The sequence below is a fragment of the Molothrus ater genome, chromosome 1, assembly GCF_012460135.2.
Source record: "Molothrus ater isolate BHLD 08-10-18 breed brown headed cowbird chromosome 1, BPBGC_Mater_1.1, whole genome shotgun sequence".
Lineage (NCBI taxonomy): Eukaryota > Metazoa > Chordata > Aves > Passeriformes > Icteridae > Molothrus > Molothrus ater.
In genome coordinates this window covers 50,016,585-50,040,025 of record NC_050478.2, presented here as the reverse complement: position 1 = coordinate 50,040,025, position 23,441 = coordinate 50,016,585, and the positions used below count along the sequence as shown (strand labels likewise).

Genomic DNA, 23,441 nt, shown 5'->3' with positions numbered 1-23,441 from the left:
GAAGCAGATGTAGCAGTAAGTGTTCACCAGAAGTGTTTGGGTCTTGCCCTAGGCATGTATTTATCACTGAGCAGTGAGTTGTGTTAGGAAGCCAGCTGTCCTCATTGCATGGGATCACTTCCCTGAGGGACTCGCATCCCTGGCTTTAACTGCTGGCTGGAATTGAGCACTACTGTGTCTGGACATTCCACTGCTCTTGCAAAAGATGAGTCTGGGAATTTCATTTGGCCAGTTATTTTTAGTTAGTTTCAGCAGTTATATTTAGTTAACCTCAGTGTTCTTCATGTTAGGAATTGTCAGGGATGAAAAGTTCTTTTGTCTTGGTCAGAAATTTGCTGCACAAGCTTAGCTAACTTGCTTTCACCTGCCAAATGTGGCTTAGAGGGAAAGTAAGACTTTAAAATATTTATTTTCTGTGCTGTTGATGAATGTGATATATTTGGAAAATGCTTGAATTTTTTTGCTGGAAGGTTTTCTTGAAATGCATTTTCTTGAAGATAAAATCACCTATAGTCCTATTTTATATATAGCAATAGTCCTGCATTATATATAGCAATTTTTTGACAGAGTAAGCTTGTGAACTTACATGTTCCTGGCTGAAAGTTATTCTGTTGTGAGCGCCCTATTCTTCTCTTTCCTCTCCCTTAAAACATCCAAACTCTGGGCAGCCCTCTCTGGAGGTTTATTTTGCAGTCACCTGCTGTATCTGTCTGTGACACAGTTGTACTCAGCACCACGGGGACCTTCTTTGTGCAATAATGTAATGACCTTGCCAAGGTTTGCAAAATTTAGAAAAGGAGAGAAAGCACTGTGAAGTTCACAGCTAGGACATAATGCAGTACTGTGTAATACTCTGTAAAACCCACCAACCACATACTGCCTGTAGGTGTCAGTGGATCCTAAGTGCTCAGCTCTCTGGAATTCAGCTCTGATGCCTTAAAAGTCAGCCACACAGATTTTTACAGAATGGGGCCTAGTACCAACACTCGACTCATACTTCAGATGGAGTTGCAGATTCTCAGTACTTCCAAGCAGCAAGAGCCAGAGGCACAGGACCCAGGAGAGTGTTATAAGGCCAGATTTTAATGGGTGACTAATGGGAGTGATTATCACAATTTGCTCTGTGCCATCCATATCCTCTGTTGCTGTTTTCTTCCTTCCAGACCATTATATTGAAGTCCTTGCGTGCAAAGTGCAGTGTGAGAGCAATCTGACACCTATTATAGGAGGCTTTGTCGTTGAAAAATTTGTGGCCACCATGTACCATTACTTGCAGTTTGCATATTATAAATGTAAGTAGTAATTTCTTGTGCTTAAACAACACTGATGTTGGATGATGGGGGACAGATTCCATTCATAATATTTTTCTTCTAATTTTATGCTTTAGAATGTAAGTAGTGGCCTCCAGAATCTGAATTTTAAACTATTCTGGGACAGAAAATCCTTAAGTTTCCTGGTGTCTTTTGCTCCCTGTTATCGCTGTAGTTAACAGACATGGGACAGAATTACTTCCACAGACAAACCTACAGAGTATTTCATACTATTTGCTTTTTCCTAGTGGATTCTTATCATCCTGTTAGAATAGGGCTAAATGGATTTTGAAGAAAGAGGGGACCACTTAAAAGAAATTGTAGTATTCAGTGCTCAGTGATGACATATTTGATAGGTAAATTAATCAGTGACAGTTGTGGTTTCTTGAGGAGCTGCTTGCACTGTAAAGAACACATGTAGCCCTTACAGCTGTTCCTGCAGGCTCCAATATCAAAGGGAAGACACATCAGCCATGTAGCATCAAGCCATTAATGACTCTTGCTTGTGTTGTTTGACTACACACCTTACACCCTGACTCTTCCCTCTTTATCAATCCTAGTACAGAGAAGTAGGGAGGGGTTTAAGATATATTTTTTTTTTGTTTCTTAAATAAATGCCCCAGTGCGTTTCACCAAGATGTGGGCTGATACTGGGATACCTGGGAGGAACATTTGGTTAGGATTTTCATAGAAAACAATCAGAGGTTGATGATGAGATGATTTTTGAATCATGGCCTTATGTGTTTCAGAGCAAAAATAGCGTACAGTTTCTGGGGAGCAATTTTTTTTCCTCTGTGCAGCTGGTGAGGAGGTAGAGTATGGGCTGTGTTTCCATTTGAGTTTTCCAGAGCTTAGATAATAGCAGGAATTTGTTCATTTACCTTACCTGGATTTTTTTGGTGTGTGTTTATCAATTAGTGAATGACATGAAGAATGCAGCTTCTTGTGCTGCCAGTTACCTTCTGTTTGACGAGAAAGATGAAGTAATGAAACAGAACATGGTCTATTACCAGTACCACAAAGACAAGTGGGGACTTAAAGAGGAGGATTTTCAGCCCAGATCGGTAGGTGGATTACCTAAAATGCCTTTTAGACACATTCAAATATTTCTCTGAAATTCAGTGGGAAAATGTGAGATATCTTCTGTTCCTGGAGTCCTGTTTTGTTGAAGCCATATAGAAAGTTGCACACAGAGGTGCAGTGTGTCATGTAAACAGCGAATGCCATTGTAACTCTTCCCTTTTTGTTGAAGTATACTATGATAGCATATAATATATGATGAGAAGTAAACCCATGCTGGTACTTCTCTGACACTTAGGCATATTTATGTCTTTATGTACCTTTATAAATAAAGCAGCTGGCCCCTGAAATCTGTGATGATGAAATCTCTGAGTGACATTCAGGCTTTTGTGAATCATTATTTGCCAACACATAGTTGCCCACTCGCTTGTTATTTCAGGTTCTGTGGGCATTGGAATGTGTCTGAATATGGTAACTCCAGCTAAACTGGCTTTCCACTTACTCCATTTAGAAGGCAGTTGGGTGGATGAGGATGGAAAGAGGCTCAGGACTGCATTTCATCTAATTATCTAAATTAAAATGCTTGCTGCAAAGAAGATATCAGTCCATCCAGCAATAGTTGTCATCTGGCTTTGGAAAACTATTTTAAAAATGGGTTTCCATGCTGTTCTTAAATTTCCATGTCCAAGGAAATTTTACAGCCTGGACTGTGACATCAAATTGGATTTTCTAATGTTTCTTGTTACCAGGATTTAAGTCACGCAGCTAAATTGTGACACTCACTGACTGCTTAGGCATCAGTCGTATGGGCTGTACAACCAGTTAGTCATTAGCAATACATGTTCCACAAACTAAATTTAGTGCCTTCTAGTCATGCCTCTTAGAGCACACACTTTATTGGCACAGTGGGAACCCAGGCCTGCCCTGCAGAGCCAACTGAGACAAAAGGGAACAAAAATGCATTTGGTTCTTTCAGGCAGCAGCAGCAGCAGCAAGTCTGAGCTCCCAGGGGAAGGGAACTGCTCCTTTGTCACTGCTTTTGGGAACAGAATGGTGCTTTGTAACCATATTGGAGACAATGTTTGGTGGTGCTGGGAGTGAGGGGTAGCAACAGTATGAAACTGCAAACCGCAGACACGTTTGGCTTACGAGTGCAGAGAGGGCGGAACAAGGGCCCTACACATGCACTCTGACTGTTTCATTGATAACTTCTGGAGCTGGGGACTACAGATAATTTGATTTTAAAATACAAAATATTAAATGCACACAGCTGTATTTTCTTGTACTTTGATCCATGTAGCTATAAACAGAAGTTGATTGCTGTCCTAATCACTTGCCCTGAAAACCACAATGCCTCTGGTTTATTTTCTAAAAGTGATAATGGGGTGACAGCAGCATTTGGCTCTGGCACTGACCTTTAGATGTTCTTGTGAAAGAGGGAGTCTCCTGTTTTCTTCCCCAAGAGGAGTTAAATGGAATAATCAAAGTAGATGGCAGTTGGTACTCACAAATGTGAAAGTGTGAGACTGAGCTACCCTGTGCTGTCCGGGCACATAGTGGGGATGTGAGGAGGGACAGGTGAGTGACCTTGCAGAGTTTCCCTAGCCCGGGCTCAGGCTGGGCTGGTGAGTCATTATCATGCAAAACAGCTCCGTGTGTCTCTTTCCCAGAACTGCCTGCTGCCATAGCCAGCACTGGGAGACAGAGCCTTTCTCCTGTCCAAAGCCCACTGGAATGCAGGCACAGGCTGCTGCTCAGCCCTGGCAGTCTCATGCCTTATTCTCAGGCCCGCCAGTGCTTTGAAACATGAGAAGGAGGAGAGTGCTTTGTTCTTGCAGTGAGGAAGCCTGTGCTTAGGAAGATCCACAGAAGAGTTTGGAATGGGCTGTTTGCTGTTTTGCTGTTTCCTTTCTCAAGCACTGTGAGCCCTGCCTGGGATCTGCCTTTGCTAGGTCTGGGTGTGACCTCCCTGGGATGGTTTCAGGAGGCATGTGATGGCACTGGCCTGTCTTGCTACCCTAAAGTTACAGAAATTTGGGTGTTTTTTGATAGGAGGCCGTTCGATACCACAACATTACCACGCTCCAGCTGGAATTGTATGAATTTGCGAAGGAACATCTGATGGATGATGATGAGGTGAGTTTTCCACAAATGAAATCAGGGTGAAAAAAGCAACAATCACGTTTAAAGTGAAGATGATACATAGCTGTAATTCCAGGATTGCACTAATATGGAAAAATCTTGTAACCACAACCAATTTATAATAAATTTTTGTTTGGTAAGTGGAATATAAGAACAAACCCGAAGAACATCATGTACCATTTAAAAAAACATGGACAGAATTCACACAAAGGTACATATATAATGCACTGAGCCCACAGAAAAGAAAGGAAACCCAGTTTTCAAGTTGTAACACCAGGGGGCAGAGAAATGGTGCATATATATTTAAACCAAATGTTTTTCTGGGTTTGGTGTTTGGGGGGGCCGGGAGGGGGTGTGGATTTTTTTTTTCTAAAATGTTATTTAAATTAGATGTAAAGGTCCTTACAATTTTGTCCAGAAGTAACCACCTAAATTGTAGTTTTTGTCCAAAGGAAGTCTTGTTATCTGTTATTTTTTTCTCCTCAGTGGCATTTTGGTCACCCAGTAATGCTTTTTAGATGGTTGGAATTCATGGTCAAATAACATATAATGACTACTATTTACACTGGAAAATATGTAAGAAGGGATTTTTTTACTTTGGTTTAATTGTTGAAAGGGCATTTCCTTCCGCGACTGAAATTAAAGCATAATTCATGGGAGGTTTTGGATTGCCTTTTGCTTTGTTTTTGGGTCCTTTCATTTAGAGGTTTAGAAAAATCTTCAAATGATGAAATGTTGCTGGCATTGACAAAGAGCTGTGCTCAGCTGTGACATGAGGCAAGGGTATCTGTAATGAGCATTGCTGAGTCTGTTCTAGTTAGAAAGATGATTAGAAGATGGTTTATGTTAAAAAATGAAAACACCTTTGCAATTTCTGTTATCCAACACATAGGGAGTGAGAATCTTTTACAGCAGAGAAGAAATGTCTGTGCTGCCTTCAGTATTCTTGTGATCTGAAAACAACTCTATGTAAATTCCATTGCAAGGTTACCAGACTTCAGAAGACTTTCCATTGGGATAAAACCCCCTGAAAGATAGTTTAATAAGCTTGCTTTAAGGTTAAGCTTAGATGAGGACTAGTCTGTATGGGTTTTCATCAAGGTGTGAAATACTTGAGTGCTTTTTATATTCCCTTGTTGGTTTGTGCTTTGTCCATGATGTTTTCTTATGTTAAGCATCAACTTGATTAGTATGTTTTTCCTTCTTTCCTGTCTGCTGCTTCAAAACACAGGGAGGAATAGGGGGCTGAAGAATTAAGCTGGGGGGTAAAGAATTAAGTAGGGGGGTGAAGAAGTCCTTTTTGAGGGTTTTCCCCATATGTTGTTAGGAGAAGGGGTTATGGAACAATCTTCAGTCTCCAGCACTGTGTGTAGAATAAACAAGCATTCAGTTGCTGGCTTTCATTCCTGCAGCCCCTTTCACCAGGGCAGTTACAAATGACCTTACAATCTGCAGGAGGGTGGTGCAGTGTAAACCTCAGTTAAACTTTTGGGCTGACAAGGAAGTCACATTACACTGGATTATATGTTTGGGTTAAACAACCAAAATTACTGGGCCTGCCTATGCTGCAGATACCTCACACTCTCTTTGTTTAGGAGAGTTACCATTCTTCTTCTTCTCAGGGGAAAAGCTGAAGGGCTTCTGTGCCCTCCCTTGTTAGGGCCCAAAAACCTGGGGGGGGTGGAGGCTGTCCATGCCTCTGGCTTGGCTCTGGCTTTTGGTAGTGAACTCATAAATCCCTGGCTACCAGAACTTGTCTTTGGCTGCAGGAGACTTCCAGGGAGTGCAGAGCAGGAATAGTACAAAAGTAAAACCACTACCTTGCAGTTTCTGCTCTATGGGCAGGACCTGGTAGTATAAGTGGAATTTTTTTATTTTGTTTAATATTTCTCCTGGCACAGATAGAAAAGTTTGTTCCATAGGAATGTTGAAAACTGATGAAAACCCCAGATAAGGCATTACAGTAAAAACTTTATTAAAAATTGTTAAGGATGGAGGCAAGCTCTCTTCTAAGTGCACTCTGGTTATTTAAACCATGTACTCCTTGGGACATAGGCCATACTTTCTGTGAGTTTCTGTGATCCATGTTTGCTGTTTGTGAAGTTTCTTGTGGGCTGGTAAGATAGCCTGCAAGATAATCTGCAGAAAAAAAATTAATTCTTTTTCCCTTGGTGGAAGCAAAAGGATTGATGTGACAAGAGGATCACTTCCTGTGTGAGTGTCATTATTTTCAAGTGGAGAATCTCATTTTATCCAGACTTCTCAGTGCTCCTGTATCCCAGATCATCCATGTGTCTTTCTAAATCCCCTTAGCAAAGAGAGTGAAAACACTTGGCTTCTTCAGGAATACATAGCAGTAATTGCAGAGGCTGGAACAGGCAGTAATGATTTTTGCATATGTTACTACAAGAAATACTGTCCTGCTTGTGGTACTCTATTAATTTTTTTCCACAAGGAAATGAAAAACTCTTAATTCAAACATTTAACACAGTGGAGGTGACAGAATATTAGTGCCAGCTAGCTGCAAATTACTTTTAAGAAAAAGTAATTATTCTTAAATATCCTTGCAGTTTTCCACAGGGAAGTTAAAAGAACATTACAGTGTTGTCATCTTGGTTGGCCATGGATAGACAAGCTTCTTAATTTCTGTTCAGATGTGTAATGCATCAAGGCTATCATGGATACAGCTCCTGGTACTGCACAGATTTAAGTGGCAAACTGAGATGCTGTTAAGAGCCAGACACTCAGCTAGTGTAGATGTAACTCCAGCACCACACTAATTGTGTGAGACATGGTTTTGGCCCATAAAAATCAGTGTTCTTATGGAATATTGGAGGGGGGGAGATAGCTACTTAGCTGTTCTAAATTGCATAAGAACCACAAATATTTGGCTGGGATGAGCCTACAATGTGATTTTTCTTTCGGTACTTAATCAGTAGGTGAAAAGCTGTTGGCAGCTTTGACCCGCTTTTTTTGGACATCTTTCTTTGTGTATAGTGTGTGTTCCATTTGTGTAGTGGCTGAGATTAAAAGGCTCTGTGTTTCATCACATCCATGTAAGGCAAAGAGGAAGTACTGAACTAATGTGACTGGTGGAAAGAGGACATAAGGAATAGCATCAAAACACAAGGCCCCCAGTGGAGTACTGATAGCAAGTAGTAATCTGAATTCAGACTATTTTTCTGTTTGGGAATTGCTAACAACATACTTTGAGCTTTATTAACTCGCTCCTTGCATATGGTCAGATGATTTACACGAGTGTGCTTGTACCAGCAAGTTTTAAGTGCTGTAAACCCTGCCCTGCTTGTGACCTCAGCCCAAACAGCTCTAAGAGCACTGCTGCCCTGAGAAGAGCTGGTGACAGCTGTTTCTGAGAGAGTTGCCAGCTAATGGGCAGTGTTATGGTCCCTGTTCAGCACACACTTTTTTAAAGAAAAAAGAAGATGAGGTTGTTTTGGGTTTTTTTGCCATCATAATTTTCTGGTGGAGATTCTTCCTGTATGGCTGGGTCCTTCTGCTTTCTCTTGCTTCTGCACTGCTGGATGTGTGTCTTGGTCAAAGGGCTTCCTCCTCCCATTTAAGCCACTTTGCATGGGAAGCTGCCTGCATGGTTGGGCTCAAATGGATGGCCCCAAGCTGCAGGTACTGGCATTAGGAGGAACTTCTACTGCCCAGATTCTCTTACACCTCTGCATGCAGCATAAAGCAGGCAAAAGAGCATAAGGAGAGCTCTGAAACAAGGCCACTGGAAGGCTTCTGCTTTCAGTGCAATTGGAGCAATGTTGAAGTCCCTCTGAAATTGGGTTGACTCATGTTTTATAGGCTTTATAAGTAAGTTAAAAGGAAAGCACATTTACTGGTTTACTGTAAAATACTGCTGTAATAACTGCAGTGTACTGTAGTCTCCCATAATATATGGGAAAAAAACAGTTAAAGGTTCAGAATATATAGTTGAAATGAAATGGAAAAATATTTGAGAAAGTAGTTAATATTCATGTAAAAAACAACTAAGCTTTCTTAATATTGAAAAAAAAAGCCCTATAAGCATGTGGCAGTTGGTCACACTGAGGACTAAGTATCTGAAAAAGAATTAAGTTAAGGTTCAAATAATTTTTCTGCACAAAGAATTGAGGGATTTTCTTATTTTTTTCCCAGCTAGAATGTGAAGAATGTCCAGCCTGGACTGTACAGCTCATGGAAGTTCTGGCAGGGCTTTGAGGTGGTTACAGTTAACTCTCAGATTTTAACTGGAGGTTAGATCAAGGAACTTGCTCTTGGTTGAAGGCTGAATAAACCTTTCAGGCCGAGCCACTCATTGACACATGCCTTACTGTTACCCTGAAATGTTTTCCCTCTCCAAAACATTGCTGGCCCGTGGGCTTTGTGGTGTGTATGTGGAGGCTCTGTCAGGTCCATGGAGCAAATGTCCTCCACAGTCATCCATACCAAACCTTTGTCTTCACTCTTGCAAGGTGATTATTTGTTCTTGTACAGAATCTGCTGTACAATCTGAGGTTTTCATAACCTCATCATAGTGACTACTCACATTGTTTACTAGGGCAGTTACAGGACATAATTAATTACAGGGCTGCTAGATCCTCACCTAGAGGCCACCCTTCTCACTATCACAACCTGATCACCTACATCCAGTACATGGGGGAATCAAATCTGCTGCTCTCACTGTCGAACAAGTTTCCAATCATTGAGGTCTTTGAACTTCAGCAAAATTTGAATTTTTGCTCTGAAAGACAACTGAGGGACATTTTGTGAGATAAATATTTTTCTTCTAGGTCATAGATTATAAGGAAACAGAGATCCAGCCAATTGTTCATGCTCTGTGTGTTGTCTCTTAAGGCTGTTTGTTGGATGAGGTAGAATAAAAGCTGTTTCCTATTGATTCACCGGTAATCACGCATAAAAGCATGTCCAGAATAATAATTTTCTGTGGAACTTAATTCATTCTAGAACACTATCCTTTGTTGTCTTCTCTGTTGCTTCCCTGAAGAATGAGATATCCCACTGCAATACATACAGAATCCCTATGGGAGAGGCCATGAGCAGACCTGCATTGGAAAATGTGGGTTATTACAAGAAAGCTAATTGTGTCCCATAACTCTTCCTGTCCACTGAGAAAAGGAAGAACAGATTACAGGTGGAGGCAAGGACCGATGAATGATTAATGCTGGCATTTGCAGAAGGCACTCATTGCAAGCAGTTGCAAAGTGTCTGGGTCTGTCAGTAGGCAGTGCAACTGCTGCTTGCTGCTGTTCTTAAATGATGCTGTTGAAAGAAAAGATGGTGCTGGACCATCAGCCTCAAGTGTGCCATAGCAGAGCCAGGTACTCGTAGCTCTTCCTCTTTGCTGTTTTATTTTAATAGTTGGCTAGGAGTCTCCAGAGTACAGATGTTTCTCTACAAAAGCTGTGTTTTGTGAGTTGAATGTGACATTTAATGTTGCATAAGGAAGGGCCTGGCCCAATGTATGTCATGGTCTTGGACACTCAGTACACTGAGGAACTAAGTGAGGAGTTTTGCAGTCTTCTCTTTTTAGGTCTTTTTTTTTTTCCCAGGTGCTCTAGCTTCTCATTAGATGGTGCCCCAATCTCACTAGCCTGGGTTAACTTATTCAGAATTGACCAAGAGCTCTGTTTTAATTTTTTTTAATTATAATCCACCTACTCACATACCCTCAGTAAAATCTTCTTGAATTAATTACTGTGGCATACAACTTGTTCTTTCTGTCTGTGCCTCTGTTCCATTGTTAATCTATGCCAAGAGTGCTCTCTTTGCATATCTAACAGATAATTAGAGGTTCCAGTTGGACAGATCAGCTTCTCTGATTCCTCCTGCCTCTCACACCAGTCTGGGAACATTCCCCATTTTCTGCTCGATATCACACCTCTCATATTTCAGGCTATACCTGCTCCATCTTTTCCCATACATCCTTGATCAGTCAGTCCCTCTTTCCACTGACCATTCCTGGTCTGGGAGAGGGAAGAGGTTGGAAGCACAGGGAGGGAGGTTGTGGAGTGCCACAGAGCTGCTCAACCCATACCTGGCCAACCTGGAGGACACAACTGTGCACCGAGGACTGAGCAGGGAGGAAATGCTTCCCTGCAGCTGGCCAAGCAGCCCAGCTATACTTCCCACTTGTGTGCTTCCCACTTGTGGGCTGCCTGACTGTCACACCCTCTACTGGTGTGGCAGCAAACCCTTCTCTTCCCAGGCCAGCCAGACTTCACCTCCTGATGTCCTACCTAGGAGCAATCCCTTTGGACCATGGATTGCTCACCATCCTGACATCAGCCCTGGGCTGGAGCCGTGTGTTTGTGTTCCTGCCTTGGAGCTGCTGGCCCTTGTGCCCTCGGGTGGCTGGCAGTGGAACGAATTATGGGTTTGCAGCCAACTTAGCATGGAAAATGGGATGTTCTTCCTGTAAATGTAGGGAGGAGCCAAAGAGCACAGCAGGTGACAGGAGGGACTCTGTCTCGCTGAGGGAGTAAATCGTGTCAAAGACTCATTTCAGGCTCCGGGTCTGCAGGCATAGATCAGCAGAAAGTTACTGGATATCAGCAGGCAGAAGGCTTCTTTCCCTGGAATGAGCATCTGTGGAGGATGTGCTGAGCTCAGCCGTGCTGGGTGTCTGGTGCAGTGTGAAGTGAGTGCTAATGGGACAAGGACAGTGCTGGCCTGGGCACAGCTGCCAGTGTGACAATGTGATCTCCTCCTGTGAGGCAGAGTTGTCACCTCTTCATTGGGCTGCCAACCTCCCCAGTGACAACTTGCAAATGTTTCACATTTTGATTGTGAAGGCACAGGCAAAAATACTTCAACTGGGGTTTTGTTTGTCTTTAATCTGGAGGTTTTGCCTTTTCCAAAATAACCAACATCCAGGCAATTACTCAGTTGTATTGCAGCATATTTTATGTATATTGTTTCAGCAACTGTTTTTATATTTTTGCCATATTTCAACCTCTCTTATTCCTCAGTACATCTAATTAGACCACAATAACTTCTGCAATGTTTTCCTTTAGAGCTCAGTTTCAGACACTAGAGATTTCAGACTTCAGGTTTGTTTAGGGCTTTTTTCCCTAATATTGTTGCATTTAAATATCCTTTATTCATCTCTTACATGTTTCTGGATTTGAAAACATACTAGAAATAAAAAAAAAACATTAATTTTGTCTGTATGTTGTGTGTCTTCTGAAAAATTCTGTCTTAGTGATGAGTGTGACAATAATGTGTTGGATACTTAAATCTTTTGAACAAATTCAAAGCACAACAAATTGCCATTCTTTAGGACTTGCTAAAATCACTTCATAGTTTCAAAATCTCAGTGGTCTTTTGAGATGGATCTGTGAAGCAGGGAACAAGAACAGCAGTTATTTCAGCCAGCTTTCCTCCTGCATTTATTTTTGTTTGCTTAGTTTCATTATTTCTCTCGTGACCAGTCATACTTCCTAAAAGTGTGATGTTAATACTTTTTAATCACAATGTCCATAATACCATTATTGTATTCAAAATAGACAGAATTTCTCTATTTCCTCTTATTATTTTCATTGACAGAGTTTTAATGCCCTTTTCTCACCAGAATAGAAAACAGTAAAATTTTGAGTCTCAGAATGGAAGTGTCTAGAAGATGCTGCCTTTTGAAGGAATGCCCGTTTAGACAAAAATGTGCTAAAAATGCAATTGGGGTTGTAAACATCAATTGGGCAGACTCAGAAGCCCAGTACAGTTCACAGACTTGGAATGGGTGGTGAAGCAAAGGGAAAATGAGCATCCAAACAAGGATGACTTGCTTTCAGCATAACTGGTAGAAGTTGTCATTAATTTAAATATGAGAGTGAGTACAAGCTGATCAGGTTTTCTAGCAGAAAATGACAATTTATTTTGGAGAAAACCTAAATGACATCTTAAGACTTTGTTAGACCATATGTTTTTGTCAAGAAAGAAAGGACAGAAAGGTTTAAAGAAAAGAGAGTTTATCAGAACGTTGTAGTTACTAGAGTAAAGGGTTGGAAATGTAGCATTGAGCATCTGCATCTCTCTACTTTAAGTCATATCAAAAAGTGAGGATAGGCCCAGGTATTCCCACAGGGTCTCCCCTCTCAGGCAGTGTTTCTGAACTGTGCATGGAAGGCAAACCAGAAAATATTTGTGTTTCTGAGGGTGCCAGCAGATGGGCTGCTACAGGCAGTTTTGAGTAGTTTGAGATGCTGCTGTGGAAACCCAGGGCACTGGGAATATTTCTCTGTCTGTTCTGAGGTGCCCTGACCCCCAGGGGAGCACTGGCTTTGACCCTCATTCATGGAGAAAGTTTCCTAGACTTCAAGATAGACTAGAATCCACAAAAGTGTGAAATAGATTATAGAGAGTAGCGTAGGTGTATCACTTGGTGAGAAATTTAGGTTTTGGGATTTTTAGTATGTTGTGGATGGAAGCAAGATGGAGGGCACAGGGTGTTGTCCTGCATTTCTTCTTTGTGCTTCTTCTTCCTTCTTCTTCATGGGTTTGGCTGGCATTTTGTAATTGGGCAGAAAAGTCCTCATTGCAGGCTCTGTGGGATCAGTTATTGGGTTAAATGGCAAAATAATCTAGGTGTCAGTTCTTAATTGGATATTTTAGTCTTAAAAGACCTTGTAACAAGAGATTGTTAGCCATTTTGTGCCTTCTAATGAAAAGCTGCTGAACTCACAGTAGTGAGACTGTTTTACTGATAAGAAATAATAAACACCTGATCCAAACATGAACTATTGTCTCAAGTGCCTTCAATCCAGACCCAGATAGCTGCTGCACAGTGGCTATTGACCACCTGCTTTCCACCACTGAGGGTGTTACCTTGTGCTGAAAGCGATCACAGAAGGTTTTAGCTCAGCTGCTGTAGTTTAGTTGACAAGACAGTAAGTTCCAGCCAGTGGGGCTGTACCATCCCAGAGTACTCAGGCTGGAATGTGTCACCGTGATATTTTCTGAAAAATCCCTTTGTCAGGATTTCTTCTACTGGGAAGTTGAGAAGCCTCGGAGAAAAATGTAAATAATAATTATCTGATTGCTTCTCCTGTGTTTGGCTGCTTTGGAATGTGGTCTGGACATTGTTTACCAACAGGTGCATGTTTGATTGGTTTCATGTGAATTGTTTTTACTTAATGACCAATCACCATCAGCTGTTGGACTCTGAGGAGTCAGTCACTAGCTTTCATTATCATTCTTGTTAAGCCTTCTGTCTGTATCCTTCTTTTTCTTTAGTATAGTTTTAGTATAGCATAATATAATATAACATAACATAATATAATAATAAATCAGCCTTCTGAAAACATGGAGTCAGATTCTCTTCTCCCACCTTGTCCTGGGGACCTCACAAACACCACAGGAATGCAGGAAGAGATTTAACTAAGGTATAGGATGTAGAACTACGTTAGGAGTAGTTTAAATAAAGTTGGATTTCTACATTGTGTTGGTGCTCTGTGTTAGCTGTTATCTCCAGCTTGTAAATTTTCTGGTCTGAATCTAAATCCAGTCTATTTGTTTCCACTATGGAAAACATCCTAGTATCTCTGGATCTTCACATTTTTGCTGCATTGAAGCAAGGCTTGTGAACATCCATGGTTGAAAATGGAGAAGGTGTGTGTTGAAGGGTGTTACAGGGCACGTAAAAGGTAGAGCAGACTTACAAAGCCAAAGTTATGGTTCTAAAAACTCTTTGGCTTCAAATTTTGAAGCTTTCTAAAATTTTTTAATGTTTTATGGGATTCTAACAACTTCCTAATTTAACAGGTGCTTTAAACATTTATTCCTCTCTAAGTTTGAAGATTTCATTGTCTATTTAAGTACCTGTAAAAGTACGAGAGGATTTACTGTGAAGTGTATGACATTCTTTCCTTTTAAGGTCTTTGTCACTGCAAGCCTTGTGCTACCCTGGTATGGGCCATTTACCTGTATTTTATAGGTTGGTTGTACTAGTGTCTAGCATGGAGGGTGTGAAAAATATTTGCACAACTATTATTGCAGTTTATTTTATTTTTTAATTTATTTTATTTTTATTAAAATAGCAGAAATTTCCCACCAGGTTTTGGGGTTAATTTCTTCTGTTAAATTTAATAATTTCTAGGGTGAAGTTGTGGAATTCCTTGATGAGCTGTTAGAAGTGGAGGAAAAGAAGGAATCCTGATGAGTGAAACCACCAGGAAGTACTTTACAGAAAGTGAAGACTCACCATTGCTCCTTACTATTATATTTGATCACCTGTAGTTCCAGTTAGATATACCTCAAAGGTGCTTCTTTGAGCTGCACCTTTTGTCCCAAGATCCACTCCTGAAAGGTCACTTCGTGCTGCACTGACTCTTCTGTGAGCATGGCTTTTCACCCTGCAGAACTGGTGCACATGAGTTTCCCCTTGAGCTTTCTTTCCCTTGCACAAACACAACAGAACTGACCATTTCTGTTTTCTGGGATAACACTAAGGTTCCTCATTTCAGTGCTGTTGTACTGAGTTGTAACAGTACAGATAAATTCTCAAAAACTTTTGTCAGATTATGAACTATGGAAGACATAACAGTTCCTCTTTCTGAGCTATGAATTGTATTATTTATATATGTCTTTTTATGTGATGGTGAATAAAGTGATAATGAATCCCAGTGCACCTGAAAGATAAGGTACATTTGAATTGCTGAAATAAGGTGTTTAACAAAGCACAACTAATGATCTTGTAAACATTGCTTAAAGAATTCTGAAAGCAGTGTTGATCTTTCTTGAAAGCTAAATTAAATTCCACTATGTGAAACTGAGAAGAAAAATATTTTTTCTTCCTACCAGTTTTTACTCTTTCTGTTGAAACAGTCCCTGTTGAGGTGGGGCCAGTCTTGTATGAAATACTGATGATTGATTAATTTAGTATTGTCTTCTGTAAAAAAATAGCTTGTGTGGTTTTTTCAGCCTGGTGGGACTATCTGCATAGCTTTCATCCAAAGGTAAGTACAGGTGGAAACTGAGGTGATTTTCAGTAGAATACTGAAAAATATTTACATGTGAATTCCTGTCCTTTTTGTTAACTGTACAGCAGAGTCCAGTACAGAAGTATTGGTACAGACCAAAAAAGGTGTGATAGAGAAGGGTAATGAATTAGTGCCTAAGTCTACTGAAGAGCAAAAATCCCCTTGAAGGGGATCTGAGAAGGATACAGGATTTCATCCTGTGCTTTCCTCTTTTGTTTTCAAGGATCAAGCCCAGCAAGTGGTTTCATCCTGCTTGCATCAAGGGGAAATGAGCATTCAGCGCATATGAGCATCCATTTGAGCATTCACCTGCTATGGTGGAGCTGTAATTCAGCTGAATGAAAATGAATTACAAACCCTTAATCTGCTTTGAGTTTTTAAAAAGGTAAAACATGATCTACATTAGGTTGCCAAGTAGTTGCTCCTATAGTTTATATAAGCTGTAGTAGTCTACACCATTGAGTGTCTATAGGGAATAAGAAGGAGAATCAAGGAGAATCCACAGGATGAGGTTTCAGTGTCCTTCAGCATATGACAGCAATGAAACATTTGAATTTGAGTGTGAAAGGTGTTTGGAAGATCAGATTGGCTTTTTTAACTGCTTTAATATAAATCACAACTAATCCACTGCAGTTGATGGGCAGACTGTTTTAATTTCAAAATGAAAATCCATCCAGAGCCTTTTAACTTTAGGAGATTTGGCCAGCTCAGCTTGTGGTAAGGAGATGTGAATCTGGCTTGCTGTGTGCCTTGAACTGACAGAGGGTTGTATGTGTCATATTTCCTCATGGTTTTGCTCTACACAATATTAGCACTCTGCTCATTGTAATTTTATCTAAGAATTGAAATTTGCTTTTAAAAGTTCTTTACAAGCATTTGATTGTAAACCATCACTTCACCCCATGAAATATCCTACTGGGGTAGCTTCTCTAATTTATTCTTAGTTTTCTCTTGTTGGAGGTGTGTGTATGCTCAAATGAGAGGCTACTGCTCTGGAGTCCCCTTTTGTCTTTCTGCCTTCCAGACTGATGCACAACTCCAGATTTTGTCCTCAGGAATTTAGCCAGTGATGAGGGGAGACCTCATTGCAGTCTACAACTTCCCTGTGAGAGGAGGAGGAGGTACAGGCACTGATCTCTGTGGTGACCAGTGACAGGACCCGAGGGAATGGCCTGAACCTGTGTCGGGGAAGATTAAGGTTGGATATTAGAAACAAGATTCTTCACCCAGAGGGTGGTTGGGCACTGAAACAGGCTCCCCAGGGAAGTGATCACAGCACCAGCCTGACAGAGTTCAAGAAGAGTTTGGACAATGCTCTCAGGCCCATGGTGTGACTCTTGGGGTGTCCTGTGCAGGGCCAGGAGTTGAACCCCATGATCCTTGTGAGTCTCTTGCAGCTTATAATATTGATCCTGGGATTCTGTGACAGCCAATATCTTCATCTTTGATACTCTAGCATTCAAATCCAGAAATCCCACCATTAAAGGGTGTGGAGCTGGTTGGAGATGGATGTATCCATCTACATTTGTCTTACAGCATTTTTAGTTCACTTTTTTGCTATCACCACTTACCAAACTGACTTCAGAGCTCTGCCAGGCTCTGGCTGTTGCCTGGCTGTTTGTTTCTGTGGTGCCCTGTGGTGTCCCAGCTCCTGTGTGCTGTGTCTGTAGGCACTGCAGTGCAAAACCTCAAAGGCTCCAAGAGTGATGGTTGTAATTCAGGTTCCTGAGCCCAAGGTGTCCCATGGCTGTACATCCTGTGTGGAAATTGCACGTGCATAAAGCTCCTAATCAGCTGTTGCCTGTTGGTGGAGCAAGTAGCAGTAGGTACAAGATGAGAGAAACTAAGTTCCAGGACCTCATTGTTTTGCACCCAGAATTATTTCTCTCCAGTTAAAGAACTCCATTCCCCTTTCTAGTAGTAATTGTCTGAGATTCCTGTTATGTTTTTTAAAGAGTAAAGGACATGGTAAAATACTGCCATTTTTTCACTCCACCACTAAAAACTAAGCACTAGAGTTACCTGTTTTGTGATTCTGACTTCAACAGATTACAGTGAGAATACATTTGGTTCCTATGAACCCTGATTTTTCCTCTTCACTGAACAGTTTTTCAATTGCAAGTCTCTCAGGTATTATCAATTTTCTGGCAAGCTTATGATTTGGTCTTCAAGGCTTCCTTAGCTAATCCTTTCTTAGGTTCACTCATTTCCTCACCTCTTGATCTTGTAGCTAAACTCCCCTCCCATTGTGTCTTCTCAGGTGGGGATTTCATGATTTACTAAGATGTCCATTAGCCAATGATTTATTTTTCTTAAGCCTGCTTAAAGGAAGTCTGATGTCCTTTACCATTTGATTTAACTTGAGGAGGCAACTGATACTCTTGCAGCCTTGTGAGATGGCACCATGATCCCATTTTTATTTTGTTCAAGTGTCTGTGGATTTTTTTCTGGCTTTCTTAATTTCCACTTTGTATAGTCCCAAGCCACTTCCATCTTAATAAGTACAAGTACAAGTTCTCAAACCCTTGTTCTTTTCTAATGAGAAATAGCTCCTCTTCCAGTTCTTCAGTATTTATTGTGGCTTTTTTCAGCATTCTCAGGTTCTTTTAACTGATTTTTCTTTTCCTGCTGCTATTGTTAAGTGCCAACATTTACATGTGACTGTAATAACTTAGTGTCTATTCTTCCACTTCTCTGATCCTGCCAACTCTTCTTGGGAGGCAGTGAGAATATTCCTGCCTCCCTTCTGCCACCCCAAATTCCTGCAGTTGTGAGTTGTCTGCCTCAGATGTTAGCAGCTTCTGCCTAACCAGATGGGATATTTAGCTTTGTCTCCACTTTTGGCAAGGCTTACAGTGTGATGCTGATGCTCATGGGATCATCATCTTGCTCAACACACCGTGTGCATGTGACAGGATTGAATGCAGCACTGCTACTGTGGTGTCTGTCCACCTTGGTGGTAGTATTGCCTGTTGCAGAGCTGTACAGCTACACTTATTAATAATCACTCACATTTCTAATAACAAAGCTGGCTATCCTGGTAGCTGCTGTTGGCCTCTAGTGCTTTGTCAGTGCTCACAATCAGGTCTGCAATAACTCCATCTCCATGTTCCATCACCACTTAGAGGGGAATGGTGGGTGAAGTCCACCTCCTGGCAGATTCCTAGCGCACAGGTCTGCATGCATGGGACTCCTGAGCTTGTGTTCTTGTTGAATGGGGTCCTGCACGATCAGGAACTGCTTGGAAGCTGAAGATTAAACTGAGTCAGAAACAGTGTCACGCTGAGGTGGATATTTGTTTAGGTGAAAAACACAACCACTGGCTGTCAGGACAGTGTTTCTTATGTAAGCACTAAAGCTTGGGTAAGAGAAGACATGCACAGGATGAAAATCAGTGCATTTCACAGACTCTGCTAAGAGTATAATCCTTTTCAAATTAATGCCTACTCTTGCTGATAGCAATTCTTTTTATTACTGGCTCCTTGTTAATTCATCCTCACAAAAGGCAGCATCCATTAAAAAAAAGGAAGAAGGATGGTAGTGATTTTTCTTCTCAAAGCTTAATTTTGCTCCAATGAAAGAGCATTTCAGGCTCCATATTTCTGTGCCTCGGCAATTCCTATTGCCAACAAAATCAACTATGAAAAACAAATACTTTCAGAATGATCAGTTCTGGCAAATTCAAAGGGAATACAAATGTCCTGCTGGGCCCTTTCATTTGCCGTAGCAATCCTGCAAGCAGACCTTCATTACTTCTGTTGACAAGGCATGAGCCAAAAGCAAATTCAAATTGCTCCATTTTCCAGAGCTTTACTGCTTTGGAATGCTAGAATATAAACCCAAAAGTCAGTCAGTTGCTGTTCTTAATTCACCCAAAGAGCCCATCCAACCAATGAGGTGTCATTTCTCCATGCTTTCCAGACAAACTCTCCCCCTGAAAATCTGATAGCATGTCCTGCTTTTTACAAAGTTCTTTCTCAGTTAGCATCAATACCCACCATTTATCTTCACATCCTTTACAGTGAATTATTGGCTCTGCATTGATAATGGAGGCACACTTAGAAAATCTTTCCATTTCAAGAGAGTCTTCATGAAAAATGGTTTAAATAGCATGCAAATTTTACAGCCCTGAAAACGGAGTTGTGATTAGACAAAGATTTGTTGGATTATAAAAGTACAAGTGTTTATTATGGCTGGTACTGAGAATAAACAGTTGCCTGCATATGCCAGCTACTATGGAAATATGTTTTTAAGTTCTAATGTGAGCTGTAAACCAAAGCTACTTCAGTTAAAAAAATTCAATACTTAAACTGTGGGGAGGAGTAGTCAGTGCCAGAGAAAACATTCCCATTTAATAATGTTTGAACATAGAGCTGTGATGCAGTTTGTAGCAAGGCAGTGAGAAAAACCCACAACTAATCCTTCATTGCAGCTGTCTGAACTTTTGGTCGTCTGCCATACTTTAAACAGCGACTTCTTTTTCCTGGTGACTCAAGGCTTGAATGACCTAGTGTGGAGGGTTTAAGCTCTATACAAAAAAGGAGTTAAGTAAGAAATAGCCAAAGTAAGTTGGGTTGCACACCCCAGCAAATCAGGGGTTTGTATCTTAAGTCCTCTTCAGTGCCTGGGAGAAAATATTAAAATAAATAGATACATTTTGATTTATTTATTTTTGGCAAGGAAATATTCAGTGGTTTAGGCATCCATCTCTCCTCCTTCCCTTCTTCTCTCTCCTTAAAGTACTGATGTTATATGGAAATGAATTTCTGTAGAGAGTTTGAATTTCGAAGTTTACAAATGTGAACCTTTCCTGCAGAAAAACCTTTCTAAGTTTTCTTTGATTATTTTAAACTTTTTCTTCCCATTGATATATCTCATAGGTAGGTCTTTTCAGCACCCTGAAGTAACAAATGTGCTTTTTTTCCCTGATTAATTCTCTTGCAAAATAATGGAACTTGCTTACTTTCAAGTGGAAATATGGGAGTCAGAGAAGTCATTTTATATGACTGTTAACTTTAAAGGAAAATAAAAAAAGGGGCTTTCTGCCTTTGCCCCATTCTCACTATCACTTATCTAAAAAAGGATTAAACACTTAAGTATTATCATGAGCTGGTGGAAACCCTGTAGTTTGACAAGTCCTATGATAGTGTAATAATTTCTTATTAAGGCTAATTTTTAAATGTCATTTAAAGTTACATATTGTGATCTTTCACAGATATGTATTTTGTTTTATCTTTGTATTATAAGTTATTGGGTATTAAAAAAAGGTAAATAATTGAACAAAATAATCAATCTATGCTGGGTCCAATGCCCATGGCAACAAATCTCCAGCATAATAGCTTTGGAGGTACAGTGAGCAATAAGGCAGTACAGCACAATAACCATATATTGCTAGGACAAGCACAGAAATTGAGGGGATTTCAGCCCCTCAAGAACTTAGCAAACACCTAAAATGCATGAAACCCAGTGTTTCTGTACAAAGGGGGACAGCCTCCTTTTGGTTGTGTGGGTTTGAACCTCCAAACACTGCCAGTAGCTGTGATGTCACACCCCACAGTGTCACTTTTCAGCCTGCTGAAGTGAATTTGTACAGTCTCTGTCCAGACACCATAGCACAGGGTCTGTATGAAATAGGGGCCAAGTTAATAGGTTAACAAGGGAACGGAGAGGAAAGGGAGATGATATCCCAGTCTTGACCCCAGTGGGAAAATTCTGACCAGCCTGCTGTAACATGTGGTTTCCCTAGAAGAGAATGATATGTAACTTTTATCACAGAGTAACAGATCAATGGTTGGATGTCACTATCAAAAAAGCACTTCTGGTATTCCACCCATTTTTTTCCTCTCCTAATTTCAACATGCAGCTGGCAGTTTCAGTTTTGATTTCTAATTAATTAATCTCCTACTCTATTTTGACCTTATCACGTTAAGATTTTGTATTCATTGTACAATGTGTATATTGTTTGCCATTCCCATTATCTGTGATTAGCCAAGTTTCACACACAGAAGGAAGTCTAAGTCAAATGTATAATTGAAGAGCTTTTTATCCCCATCTGTTTATTAGTTTTCCCAAACTCCCTGGTAAAGTGAATACTGTGAATACCAACAGATGATGCTGCAAAGGAGGGTAGATGTTCTAAAGCAGAACTGGGCTGGCAGTCTAAGCTAAACACTTTTTAGCTAATATTTTTAATATCAAGGTGTCTTCTACAAGAATTGTGAAAGTAACAGGACTCTTTTCTCCATAAACTTGTGGGCAAACTGGATGATTTGCACAAAAACACATGCACACACTTCCTTTCCTGGTGTTTTTGTAACTTGAGTTTTATTTAAATACCTCCAAAGCATTATGTTAATGTACACTTTCTTCTGGTTCATGAATAACAAGTGTTTCTAAGTCTCCAATAAGATCATTGTACAATTTGTGTTTGTAATGATATTTTGAGTCTCATTTTTACACATTCAGTTCCTGGGACAAACAGAATTGACTTTTCATTTAGAATGATGCTACGCAGAACTGTAACACCTACTTGTACCTTTCAGTTAAGCAATATTTTTAATGGATGTTCCTGTGTTTATTTTTCAGCATATTTCCATAGGATTACAGATTATATGTTTTAGTTGAGTTAACAGTCTCCATAAAGTTGCTTGGTGTGAAATCCATTGTTGAGTTTTTCTTTTATGACTGCTTTAAAAAATAGTTTACAACAGAAATTTTGAGTCATTTCATAGTGTAGAATGCATTAAAAGCATAAAGTCATGCATATGTCAGAGACATATTTACAAATCTGTACAGTTTCTGTCATTTTTATTTACTGTGGCTCTGGCCAGGCAACAAGATTCAACTCTTACCCCTCTGAGGTCAAACTCTCCAAGATAACCCCTAGCCATTGTCCAAAAATGCTTTGTTTTGCTTACCAGCCCTGAGATTGATGGCTGCATGTAAGATGGGCCCAATTCTGCACTCCATTTCATAAAGCCTACCTTCCATGGAGTTAGAGGCGATTACCACTGTGACTCAAGCCAGAGCAGGGAATGAACTCCACCCAGGCACTTTTTCTTACTCTTTGACTAAGGCTGAATGGCAGATGAATTTTTTTCTGACCTGCAGATTATTCACAGTTGCCAGACTTCCTCTTGTTCATTCAGAAATGTAAGGAAGACCTCATACTAAACTCACACGAACTATGTTAAGGGATTCTAGAAAACATGTTCCCCTCTTCCAGTTTATTTTCAGAACTGTTGGAACTGGAACGTGCTGTTGGAAAAGCCTCAGTGCTTTTGTACCAACACCTAGTCTAAAAGCTGAATGCATTTTATCAACCAGATGCAATTTATTTCTTTCTCAGGTCTGCTTTATCTTTCAAACCACAATAAGCAGTATGCAAAGGGGCTGGCTGCTCATTTCCCAGAGCCAATGTCCACTCCTCTAGCCAATGCAAGAGCAGAATGGTGAAAAATCAGTCCTTCCCCAAGTATTACACATGGCTTCAGTTGCCAGAGGTACTACTGGCTGTGAATTAAAGTTCAGTATCTTGGTCAGTCAACATTGTGTTCAGAAAGCAGCTGATTTTATACAGGATTCCCCTGGAAAGTGCTTTATCAGTGTTTGGCTCTGTGATGAGAGGCTACTCATCATAACACCTGCATTCCAAGGTGCTCTGACTCCTCTCCTGCTCATGCTCAAGGAAGAATGGCACTTACAGTACTCTCTGAATTCCAGGGAAACATCGTCATTTCTACAGGAAGATTAGTTATAAGAATGGCATTTCTTCACTAAGGCTAAAAGAACACCTTCCAGAAAAGTAGCATAACGATCCAACATTTGTGGCTTGTTAAATTCACAACATTGAAGAAAATGACCTTAGTAATCATTGCAATACTATCCATTAAGGTCTGGTAGCAAATAGTTTTTCTTTTTAAGACACATCAGGTAATAATTTGTTATGGTGGTTTATCCTGACCAGCTTGGGCAG

At 40.5% G+C, this 23,441-nt stretch overlaps 1 protein-coding gene across 1 annotated transcript in view; it reads left to right on the top strand.

The window, feature by feature from the left end:
* CRTAP (cartilage associated protein) overlaps positions 1-22,229 on the top strand; it is a 28,328-nt gene extending 6,099 nt beyond the window's left edge. Inside the window, exons 4-7 of the mRNA XM_036379167.2 lie at positions 1,164-1,292; positions 2,229-2,374; positions 4,383-4,466; positions 14,584-22,229. Of these exons, the coding sequence (XP_036235060.1) occupies positions 1,164-1,292; positions 2,229-2,374; positions 4,383-4,466; positions 14,584-14,643 (419 nt within the window). The 3' untranslated portion in view covers positions 14,644-22,229. The remainder of the gene's footprint in view (positions 1-1,163; positions 1,293-2,228; positions 2,375-4,382; positions 4,467-14,583) is intronic.
* Positions 22,230-23,441: the final 1,212 nt, after the last annotated feature.